This window comes from Eubalaena glacialis, chromosome 2 (genome assembly GCF_028564815.1).
Source record: "Eubalaena glacialis isolate mEubGla1 chromosome 2, mEubGla1.1.hap2.+ XY, whole genome shotgun sequence".
Taxonomy (NCBI): Eukaryota; Metazoa; Chordata; class Mammalia; order Artiodactyla; family Balaenidae; genus Eubalaena; species Eubalaena glacialis.
The window spans coordinates 109,183,329-109,195,372 of record NC_083717.1 but is presented as its reverse complement, the minus strand read 5'-3'; the positions used below and the strand labels follow the sequence as shown (position 1 = coordinate 109,195,372).

The following is a 12,044-nucleotide window of genomic DNA, read 5'->3' as shown; positions in this document are numbered from 1 at the left end:
TCCTAAGACAATAACCCAGGGTCAGATTCTATGCACGGGCCCTGCCTTTAAGAAGCTTATCAAGTTACAAGGTAAACTATAATCCTTAGAATCACAGAGTATTAAATCTGGAAGGGGCTCCCTATATCTGATTGAATTCCCGGTTCCAGGAAATTCATATGACTTACTCAAGGTCACGCAACTAGTTAGGAGATGCCAAGCTGGCACTAGCATTTAACTATCTTACTACCTCATTCCCTATCTTATAGAATTAACTGCTTTTTGTGGGTATGAATTAAAAATGGTACTGAAGCTGCTGAAATCTGGAATTCAAACTGAACTATGTCCTATGGAACAACTTTGAGGTTTGGCTTCTGATCGTTCCTAACTCACAAGGAAGCTTTGGAAAGGTCATGTACTCTTCCCTCCCCATACATAAAAAATGGATACGTTATGGCACACACGCTGCGAACACCACGCAGAATGTGGGTAAAGACTGCAATCTTCTAGCGGGACGGCGCCTTGTGATTTTCTAAGGACTCTTGGCAAACAAGGGGCAGCCTGGGTGGCTGAAATCCCCAGTCAACTTGAAAAGCTCGTGTCTGCCCTTATGTGTCAAAGATGTGTCTCCAAACAAACGCAGGACCCGGGGCCAGATCCGGCGATGGTCCAGGGAAGGAGGTAGAAACAGTCTGATCTTTTGTTCTTTATAATAAGAGAAAATTAATCGAGAGGAAGAGGAATAGGAAGGAGAAGATGGGGAGAAAGAGGAGGTGGGCAGGATGGGACTGCGTGTTTGAAGGCCGGGTCAGGCACTGCCACCGCTGCCCACGTGCTCGCTGAGCAACCCTGGGCAAGCTGTCTCCTCCCCGGCCTCGGCTTGCTCACCCACAACCTGGGGATTACAGCCCTTATCTCACAGGGCTGTAGTTGTGAGAATAGAGAGAGAGCACGTATTTGAATGCACTTTGTCCTCTAGAAAGGGGACTAGAAATGTTGTCATTGACTAATGCCCAAAGACCTATAGCTGGAGGGGTAGTAACGCCAGAGGAGGCTTGTGGCTATTTAGTCCTTACTGAATAATGAATAAACTCTATATATTTAAATAGAACATGATGAATTTGGGTTCCAAGTTCTTCATTCACAAGTGGATGACACTGAACCCTGGGGAACGTTTGAACATTGTTGTCTTGTTCAATTCGCTCTTTCCCTTATATAAAACCAGAAAAGCCCTAACTGATCAAATGGTGATGACCAAGGGTAAGTCAAATGGCTCAAAATGTCAATTTTTTTCTGGGCTAATAACTCAATGAGCAGAAAAAGATGTACTCCCCTTTAAACGAACAGGGATTTATAGCTCACATCTACACTCTGCCACAATCTCATTAACTGTGTCCAGTGACAAGTGTTTGCATATCCAAGGCTGAGAAGCATGTACACAGAGTAATACTGGATATTTCCACTGTGGGCTTGGAGGGCAACCCCCAGCAGCAAGTGCTGGAAGCTTGAGGTGCTCATGGACAATAGGAATGGAAATGCCCATGGAATTTGGATACTGGGGAGCCGTGTGGGGGAAGTCAGGCTGGGATACATTGTTCTGCACTGGGCAACCTTAGAGTTGCCCAGGTTTAATATGACCTGATGGAGATCTGCATCTTTGCAGGCCCAGCTGGAAACGTGCATAGAACATTTAACCTCTGGGGATCAGCACATTTTATATATATATATATATATATATATATATATATATATACATATATATATATTTATTCATTCATTCATTCTATCTATCTATTTATGGCTGCGTTGGGTCTTCGTTGCTGAGCGCAGGCTTTCTCTAGTTGTGGTGAGTGGGGGCTTCTCTTGTTGCGGAGCACGGGCTCTAGGCGTGCGGGCTTCAGTAGTTGTGGCACGCAGGCTCAGTAGTTGTGGCTCACGGGCTCTAGAGCGCAGGCTCAGTAGTTGTGGCGCACGGGCTTAACTGTTCCGTGGCATGTGGCATCTTCCCGGACCAGGGATTGAACCTGTGTCCCCTGTGTTGGCAGGCAGATTCTTAACCACTGCGCCACCAGGGAAGTCCCTGGGGGTCAGCACATTTTAAAATTGGGTTTATTATGATATAAAAATTTCAGTTCCTAAACTAAAGACCCAGAAGATGAACCCATGGGGTGGTAAGAGTGTGAGGCTTCAAGATGCAGCTGATTGGCTCCCACTTGGAGGTTTGTTATTCTGTTGAAATCAAAGCTGGCACCAACAGCACATATGATTCTGAAGAGCCTTAAAGGGCATGTGATGGGGCCTACCCAGTCATCTGATGTTGGCCTTCAAAGAGACAGGCTCCCCTGGGTGGACACAAGTACTGACACACCCCCAGTAGCTTGGGGCTGCCAACTGAGCTATTTTTAAATGCCCCCTGGAGGACTAAGCATCAAAGGGATAGTCATCAGCCATTGTAGAATGATTTTTACATAACTTAGCCTGGGTCCATGTGGTGAATTTCAAAATGTCTAACTTCTCCCCAGAAGGAATAGGCGGTGCAGACAGACCAGAAAGCTGCCCCTGCACGCTACACGTGACTAAGAGGAGGACACACTTTGAAGATGAAACTAAATTGCACAGAACTATAGTAAACCCCCCAAATCACTGACCTCTCCTTTTCTTTCTCATTTTTAGTTGTTCCTTCCTCAAATGGTGACTCATTTTTTACTGAATAAAGGTTTCCAAGTGGGTGGGAACCTTTCCTATCCTTGGGCAGCATGCTTATAAAGGGTGGGGTCCTACAGTAAACTTGCCTCGCTATTTTTTTTTTTTTAATTAATTAATTTATTTATTTATTTTTGGCTGCGTTGGGTCTTCATTTCTGTGCGAGGGCTTTCTCTAGTTGCGGCGAGCGGGGGCCATTCTTCATCGCGGTGCGCGGGCCTCTCACTGTCGAGGCCTCTCTTGTTGTGGAGCACAGGCTCCAGACGCGCAGGCTCAGTACGTGTGGCTCACGGGCCCAGATGCTCCGCGGCATGTGGGATCCTCCCCACTGTCGCGGCCTCTCTTGTTGTGGAGCACAGGCTCCAGACGCGCAGGCTCAGTACGTGTGGCTCACGGGCCCAGTTGCTCCGCGGCATGTGGGATCCTCCCGGACCAGGGCTTGAACCCGTGTCCCCTGCATTGGCAGGCAGATTCTCAACCACTGCGCCGCCAGGGAAGCCCTTGCCTCGCTATTTACCTTTGTGCACTTATCCCATAAACTACTATGATTTGGAGTGTGAACCTTATTCCTTTAACTTGGCTATTTTAATTATAGCTGAATAAAACTAAATTCTTATTTTCTAAACTTACTTTGGGCTTTCCCCAAATAGGTTACTCTAAAAAATCATGAAATGAAACTTGACTGGCATCTTAGATTGTGACATCCTTCAAAGAAGGATGTCTACTGACATCATAAGATATAATCTTTGAGGCTAACCAAAAAACCCACTCTAAAGGTTTCCTGTTCCTTGAAATAGAGAGTCGGGAAAAAAATATAAATAGAAAAAGCAGGGAAATTATTAAGTTTCAAGAGATCTTTAGTAAGAGTGCCATTTTTCATATTATTAAAATGTCATCTTGGGCTTCCCTGGTGGTGCAGTGGTTAAGAATCCGCCTGCCAATGCAGGGGACACGGGTTCGAGCCCTGGTCCGGGAAGATCCCACATGCCGTGGAGCAATTAAGCCCGTGCGCCACAACTACTGAGCCTGCGCTCTAGAGCCCGCGAGCCACAACTACTGAGCCCTCGTGCCACAACTACTGAAGCCTGCGTGCCTAGAGCCCGTGTTCTGCAACAAGAGAAGCCATTGCAATAAAAAGCCTGTGCACCGCAACGAAGAGTAGCCCCTGCTCGCTGCAACTAGAGAAAGCCTGCACACAGCAATGAAGACCCAACGCAGCCAAAAATAAATAAATAAATTTAAAAAAAATGTCATCTTTATGATACCTCAAGTTTGACTACTGCAGAACCCGGCAGGACATTAACAACGCATTTCTGGCTTTATTTCTGGATGGGCCACAAATTCTACCTAATTATGGTGGTCTATAAATAGACACACTCCATACCCCAACTCAGATCTGTCACCTCTCAGGTGACATCTGAAAACTTATCCTTTGCATGCTTTCAAAATGACAGCTCGACAAACCTCTAAACTTTGTAGGGTTTATGTGGATGGATAATTTTATAGAATAAACAGAATGACAGATTAATGCAGAAAGCAAGGGTGTAATAAGGAGCAACCAGATGTTGTCCACTCTGGATTTCAGGTGAATGCCTTCCGGACCAGGGAGTCAGGCCCACTGGAGTTTGAATCTATATTTTGTAACTTTAGACTGGGGAGCCTTGGGCAAGTTATGTCACCTTTTTGAGCTTCAGTTCCCTTTTGTGAGAAAGGAAGAGAATGCCCAACTTTGTGCACTTATTGACAGGATCAGACCCTCAGGAAGGATTGGCTTACAAAAGGAAAACTGGATCAAGAGAGATGAAGATTAATATACCAAAACCAAAGAGCATTTTTTATGAAATAGAAACATTGCAAAGAGAAGAACTCAGGTGACTCCTTGTCCATTTCAGCAACAAGTTCACAAATGGAACATAAAACTGCAGATGGTGTATAAAGTGGATGGCATTGGTTAGTGGCCAAGGCCACTGTGCTGAGTTCGGCTTCTTCTCCGCCCAAGACTGTTTCCTGCCCCCTTTTGCAGTGTGGTGCTGCCCCAGGAACACACTGGCACTGAGGAGCTCAGGCTGGAAACATCCGTACTTCAAACATTTTCCTTTATGAAAAGGAACAAGCCAGATACTATTCTTAGGAAAAAAAAGACAAGCTTTTTTCCTAGAAGTAAGCTCAGCAAGTTGACCGCCCCCTGCCCCTGCCCCCCGCCTCTACACAAGGGCTTTCATTATTCCTGGCGTCAGTACACAGCAGCATTCTGTGCCTCTCTAAACCCAGGCCATGCTGGCCCCTTCACAGGGCCCAACACTCAAGGATGGCAGCAAAGTCCCATGTGCTTGGCACCCACAGTGAGCTCTCTGCTCTTTATTTATATGACTAACGACAGCTGCGTCTTCAGTCACTAGGCCCTCAGTACCAACTGGTAAATTAAAAACGTCCATGGGCATTTAAAAATAGTTTAAAAGATCTTGAAATCTGCAAAGGCTATGACGTCATTTACCAGCCTTGGTTATAAAATCACGTTGGGTACTACGTACACTGAAGGTTAAATTCAGCTGTATCAGCTGGAGGAGAGAAAGACCACATGCCGGGGCGGGGGTGGGCTGAGGTCACTAAATGGGCAAAAACGGACTTCCTGCCACCAAGCATCAGGCCCGGGATGAGCAGGGGAGGGAAATCATTTCAGGAGAGCTGCAAATCAGTGGATTTACAAGCCTTGCAGAACTGGAACAAAAGTGGCTGTGGTTCAGGAAGGAAGCAGATGGTACTGAGAAGAAAAGTTAAAACAGCAGTGACTCACGGGAGCACAGGTGACTGCAGATTAGCTGGGCCGCGTGGGAGGAGGGCATGAGCTCACACTGGGTGGGGAGCTGAGTAGAGAGGAAAAGAGCAGATCCAGGGACTATGGGTGGGGCTGGGCAGCCAGGGAGGCGTCTCTTTCGACATAGGAGGGATGCTGCCCTGTGAGCATGCTGGCATAAGGGTGGCGATGACGAGCCATGAGGAGGGGTTGGACGGCTGGTCACCGCCCGGAAGTCACCCTCCGTGGAGTCCTCCCCGCTCCCCATCCCGCCCCAGCGAGGCCCCCTCCTCAGAGCACAGTGTCCACACCCCAGTCACACACAGCTCCCCATTCTGTAAGGGGGGGTTCTGCGCCCCCTCCTCCCGCAGACCAGGCTGCCCAGCCCTGGCCCAGGGATGCTGAGCAGCTGCCGACTGAATGAGGCAAAGTGATGGTGGACTCCAGAAGGCTGGCCCCTGGGCCCCCAGGCCACAGCAGAAGCCACTCTCGGTGCAGCAAGAGGAAGTGGGAGGAGACATGGGTTCTCTGCCACCAGCAGATGAAGGAGAAGTGAGCCTACCTCACTTCCTGACCAGGATAGCAGTGGATTTGGAAAGGCAGGCCCGGGGACCAGTTCTAGCAGAAGGGACAGGCCAAAGCAGAAGGCTAGACTGAGAGCCAGGAGGGCTGTCTTTTAGTCCTAACTTTGTCACTAATGGATTAGGTAACCCTGGAGAAATCACTTAACCTACCTTGTGCTTGTAAAATTAGGGCGTCAGGATAGACCTCTGGTTCCCAAACTTGGCTGATCAACAGAATCACGTGGGGAGCTTTACACACACACACACACACACACACACACACACACACACACACGCATGCAAATGAATCAGAGGCTCTGGGGCAGGGCCTGGGGATTGTTTGCTTAAAGCTCCCGGGTGCTTCTGATCATCACCAGGACTAGGTAAACTCTGGAGGCACTTGTAGCGTTAGAGGAATATGATTTTATGAAATGTACAAATAGTTTTTAAAGAACCATTTTTTTCTATACGTTTCCTTAGAAGAGTCACATCCTCCTCTCTCTTCAGAGATATGACAAAATCAACTACTTGAGGGTGTCAGCAGATTACTGCCCACCCCTGTCGGGCACAGACTCCGGGGGCTGCTGAAAGGCTCAGCCACGAGGTGAGGGAGCGGAAGTCACAGCCTGGAATGGGGATGTGGTGCGCCCCCCCGCCCCCAAACAGGCACACTTGGTGGGCTGGGCTGAGCCGACCTTCCTCCTGGGGCCCCTCTGTGTCTACGTGTGACACGGGGCTCTATGCCTCAGGCACAGGGTGACGGGCGGTGGCATCTTGGCACCCCACTGGTCCCATCGACGCCACCTCTCTCTGGTTCAGCGGTTACGTTCCCACCATCCTAACATAACAGCAGCATCCAGGTGGTGAGGGCACGGATTCCTCCCTGTGTGCCACGTACTACACCAAGCACTCTGCAAACCAGGTCGCACTAAACACTCCCAAGCGCCCTGGGATGTGCTCTTATTAGCTCCATTTTACAGATTAGAAAACAGGTTTGGAAAGGTTGAGTCATTTGCCCAAGATCACAGAGCTAGGAGCCAGAATCTAGAGAGGGATACTGATCGTGGGGCTCTCTTCCTAACCCATTCCACGTCCTGTCCCCCGAGGCTCCTGGAGTGGAGCCTCCCTCAAACTTTCCCTTAGAGAGGACAGTGTGGGGAGGGTCCCCTGCAGAGGCTGCCGCGGGGGGTCTCCGGCTTACCTTGGCCAGCCTCGCTCGCTTGATGAGGTCATTGAGTTTGCGCACTGCCGCCTTCTGAGGAAGGCTCTGGATGTCTCTGAACAGGTCCTGGGCCTCGGACTCGAAGAGCCGGCGGTTCTCAGTGTTCTGCAGGGGCTGCGCCCAGAAGGAGCCGATGTAGACGCGCAGCACCTCGGGGGTGTTGATGACCTTGCCCAGGGACCACATGAGGGCCCCGTAGACGCGCATCAGCTGCTGCGTGTCCACTTGGTCAGCCTTGTTCAGCACCACGCGGATCTTGTCGTCCTGGCCCCGGAAGGCCTTGATGGCCTCTGAGAACTCGTCTGAGATGTCCAGTTTGTGCGCATCGAAGAGCAGGATGATCCTGTCCACCCGCTCAGCAAACCACTGCAGGACCTGGCAGAAGTCATATCCTGTGGGGAGGGAAGGGCACATTAGTGCAGGCGGCTGCCGCGGGGGACACGCTTGCCGGGAGGGCTCGGAACCACCTGGGTCTCCAGCAGCTGCCGAAGAGAGAGCCCCGTCTCCAAGTTGGAGGCAGGGGAGGCCTCATGACCTGAAAATCATTTCAAATGGGGCCCTCTGGGCTGGATGCATCGAGTTAATGCTGGGGACCCTGGGAGCCCTTCCATGGGACGAAACAGGGGATACAGAGGAGCTCGTGGTCACTTTGATTGGGCAATGCTTACTTCCATAGATGTAATTTCATTTAGTCCCCCAGGAGTCTCTTGTTTCACCTAGTACAGTCTTTTCGCTCAATGGCAAAATTGATCAATGACTCTGTAAAAATGCAGGCCATGGGTGAAAAGCTCTTAATTTCTGTCAAAGTCTCACCTTTCTGAAAGTTCCAGAGCTGGAGAAGGAAGAAAACCTAGAGGCCACTTGGAGTCCCATGGGGTGTCCAGGAAGTACCACAAAAGAGAAATCGCCTTCTCTTTAAGTTTTTAAGAGTGTTAAGGAGATCAAAGATTGGCCTGGCCAAAACTGTGACCTATATTTATCATTTGGACTATTTATATCCTAAGTATGTTGTAAATATTTTAAAAATTGTGTCTCACAGCTATTCCGAGAAATGGTCTCTTGCCAATTTCTTTCTAAAAACGACTAGGCCCATGACAATTCTGTTTAGTTCACTTTGGCCACGTACCAATGCACTCCAAATCATGCAGCTAAATCAACACTCCTCTGCGCTTGTGGTCAAGATTTTCAGGCATTTCTCCAGGGAGGCAAGTCCCGCGAGAAGCAAACAAGAGGGGCCAGTTCCACAGGTTTATTTTTATTCTCAGTTTGATTAGCTCTGGAATCAGAGCCTCAGTGCAGCCCAATCAGAACCCAGATGGGATTCTTCCTGACGCTACTTTAGTGCTCTTGCCTCTTTTTTAGATTTTGAAAACTTCCAAACACATATAACAGTCTAGAGAATAATGTGGTGAATGCTGATATACCCACCTTGTAGCTTTAAGAAATTTTGACACTTGGTCTTGTTTGCTTCACATACTTAAAAAAATTGAAGTCTAGTTTATTTATATAACGAAATACCACATAGCAGTGCGAATGAACTAGATCTTCACTTGTCAACACAGGCAAATCTCTCACAAATTGGTGAGTAAAAATCAGTTTTGGGCTTCCCTGGTGGTGCAGTGGTTGAGAATCTGCCTGCCAATGCAGGGGACACGGGTTCGAGCCCTGGTCTGGGAAGATCCCACATGCCGCGGAGCAACTGAGCCCGTGAGCCACAACTACTGAGCCTGCGCTCCGCAACAAGAGAGCCCGCGGCAGTGAGAGGCCCCCGCACCGTGATGAAGAGTGGCCCCCGCTCGCCGCAACTAGAGAAAGCCCTCGCACAGAAACAAAGACCCAACACAGCCAAAAATAAACAAATAAATAAATAATTAAAAAAAAAAAACAGTTTCAAAAGGACATGTACAGTTTGATAACATTCACTTACAATGGAAAAAACAAAGCACCGCTCAACAGCCTATGGATATATACTACAGCACAGAAAAAAATAAGTTACACCAGTTTTGGGATTCTGGTTGACTCTGGGGATGGAGGGAGTGAGGCATCTAAGGTAGATGAGAAAGTGTCTAAAGGAGAATGAGCTATTAGGCAGAAATAAAGGGGTCCATGGACTAAAGTTTCCATGAATTGAAGAACAGGTGTAAGGGGAGTAGGTGGACAAGCAAACTGGATTCAGACACATTTAAATAAAGAAAACATTCAGAAATGGTCAAGCCCTCTGTGCACCCCTCCCCAAGCCCTAGCCTCAACCTCCTCTCCAGAGGAAACCACAGACCCCAGATGCAGGGCTTTATGTCATCACACATGTGCGTATGCTGCCAGCTCAGGCTTTTCACTTCTCTTTCTCTCTGCATCACTCCCTGACTCCACAGGGGACAAGGAGGACAAAGGTAGATCCCGGAACGTGGGCCAGAGTTTATTTTCATTGCTGTCAGCAGCCAGTTTAGATCAGAGGAAAATCAAAGACCTATTGAACAGGTCACAGAGTAGTATGTGAATATTCAGAGTCAAGATTCCACTCGAGTTCTGTCCCTCTGAGGCCAGAACAAACCTCCTCCTAAGGTAACACAGTTCTGTCATTTGAAGCTGACTTGTGTGCCAGAGAGCCCAGATCCCGGGTAGCAGATCCTCAGCAGATGAAAGATGGTGCTGTTCCCTGGGCACCAGGAGGACATTTTGCAACCACCCACTGAGGGCCCTGCTTGTGGATTTACTTTTCCAATAGGGATGATCGACTTCTCTCTCTGACCCAAAGCCTCTCTCACTTGGTAACTGAAGGTTCACAAAGAGATGAAAGAAAAGGCTGTGTCCAGAGTGCACACTGGAGAGGACACCAGTTGTGTTTTGCTGAACGCCCTTCCTGTCCGGTGGGGGTTGTGGGAGGGTCCCTCAGGGGCCACAGACGCTGAAGGTGTGGCAGACAGACTCTTGCCCCACTCGTTAGCAGGTTGGGGTACAGGTAGGTGATCTAGAATCAGGCAGTCATCTCCTACCAGAGGATGGTGTTGAATCTTGAGGGAATGATGCAAAGACACAGGGAACATGAGAATTTATTTCTGGCAGAGGTGGCTGAGTTTAGACAGTGATGGTGGCTTCCTAACCTAGTTTTTGAGCCCAGCTCTCCAACTTTCCCATCAATTCTGTGAACAGCCTGATTTTCTGAAAAATTCCTTTTCTGCTTAAGTTAGCCAGAATCAGCTTCTTTGGTTTGCTACCAAAGACCATGACTGGTAAATAATCTATCCCCACATTTGAATATTTCCGAACTCTAGATGCTCTTACAATCAGTGCCAAAAGAAACTTGCCACTCCAATAGCTGTCACCTCCCCCATGTGCGTGCACCGTGCAAATCCAGCCATGTAGACACGTCTCTCCTCCTCCAAGGGCCACCTGGGTTCAGCAGTTGGCCTCAATAGTACCTCATGTGTTTAAACTTTAACTTAAATTTGGGTTCCTAATAGTTATTTTAAAAAAGACTTCATTCTAATGCTTCAGTGAAATAAAAAGTTACTGTAAATGGAACTGCCAGATGTAAGTTTACTATAAGTGAAGCCAGTACTCATCTCGGGAGGAATGGCTGCATGTCCGTATTCTTCTGTTTTAAAGTAATGTTGAAAGCTTAATAAGATTAAGTAGTATAGGGAAGTAGAACTGTTTTGTTTGTCATTAAGCAGGTGTAAAAAGGATTGCTTGTTACACATTAGGCAACACAATCAAAGGTGAAAAAAATCACCAAGTGTCTCAGAAGAAAGCAAAGAATTATCAAAGCCAGGAGAGGTTGGTCTGCTCAATTTCTTCCCCACATACAGTTGTTATTGTTATTATTTTATCATTTTTAAGTGTACAGTTTAGTGGCATTAAGTGCATTCATATTGTTGTGCAACTATCACCATCATCCATCTCCAGAACTCTTTTCGTCTTCCCAAACTGAAACTGTACCCACCAAACAATGTGTCCATCCCCTCCTCCCCCAGCCCCTGGCAACCACTATTCTATTTTATGCCTTTATGAATTTGCCCTAAATACGTCATATAAGTGGAATCATACAGTACTTGTCTTTTTGTGACTGGCTGATTTCACTTAACATAATGTCCTCAAGGTTCATCCATGTTATAGCAGGTAACAGAATTTCCTTCCATTTTAAGGCTGAATAGGTCTTCTCAATTCTTATATCTTCATGATATAAGAAAGGCACCAAATATCTGTCCACCAAAAAGTTCCAGCTGATTTTTTTTTTTTAATTTTAAAATTATTTATTTATTTATTTATTTATTTTTGGCTGCGTTGGGTCTTCGATGCTGTGCGCGGTCTTTCTCTAGTTGCGGCGAGTGGGGGCTACTCATGGTTGTGGTGCGTGGGATTCTCACTGCGGTGGCCTCTCCTGTTGCGGAGCACGGGCTCTAGGCGCGCGGGCTTCAGTAGTTGTGGCTCGCGGGCTCTAGAGCGCAGGCTCGGTAGTTGTGGCGCACGGGCTTAGCTGCTCCACGGCATGTGGGATCTTCCCGGACCAGGGAACGAACCCGTGTCCCCTGCATTGGCAGGTGGATTCTTATCCACTGCGCCCCCAGGGAAGCCTGTTCCAGCTGATTTTAAAGAAAGGATCTAGTTTAATGATATGTTATTTAGTTTGCCTGCTGAAGGAAAATTATTCAGAAGGACCTAGAGACCACTGATTCTCAGAGCCTGGTCTTGCATCAGAATCAAGTATGGGGTTTGTTAAAATTTAGACTCCTAGCCTCTCCCTAGAACCATGGAATCAGAATCCCTGGGGCTGGGCTTGGTG

General features: G+C 47.9%; 1 protein-coding gene across 1 annotated transcript in view; it reads right to left on the bottom strand.

Moving 5' to 3' along the window:
* The window catches only part of EHD4 (EH domain containing 4), a 91,957-nt gene that overhangs the window by 13,386 nt on the left and 66,527 nt on the right, over positions 1–12,044 (bottom strand). Inside the window, exon 4 of the mRNA XM_061180446.1 lies at positions 7,241–7,653. Coding sequence (XP_061036429.1) covers positions 7,241–7,653 — 413 coding nt within the window. The remainder of the gene's footprint in view (positions 1–7,240; positions 7,654–12,044) is intronic.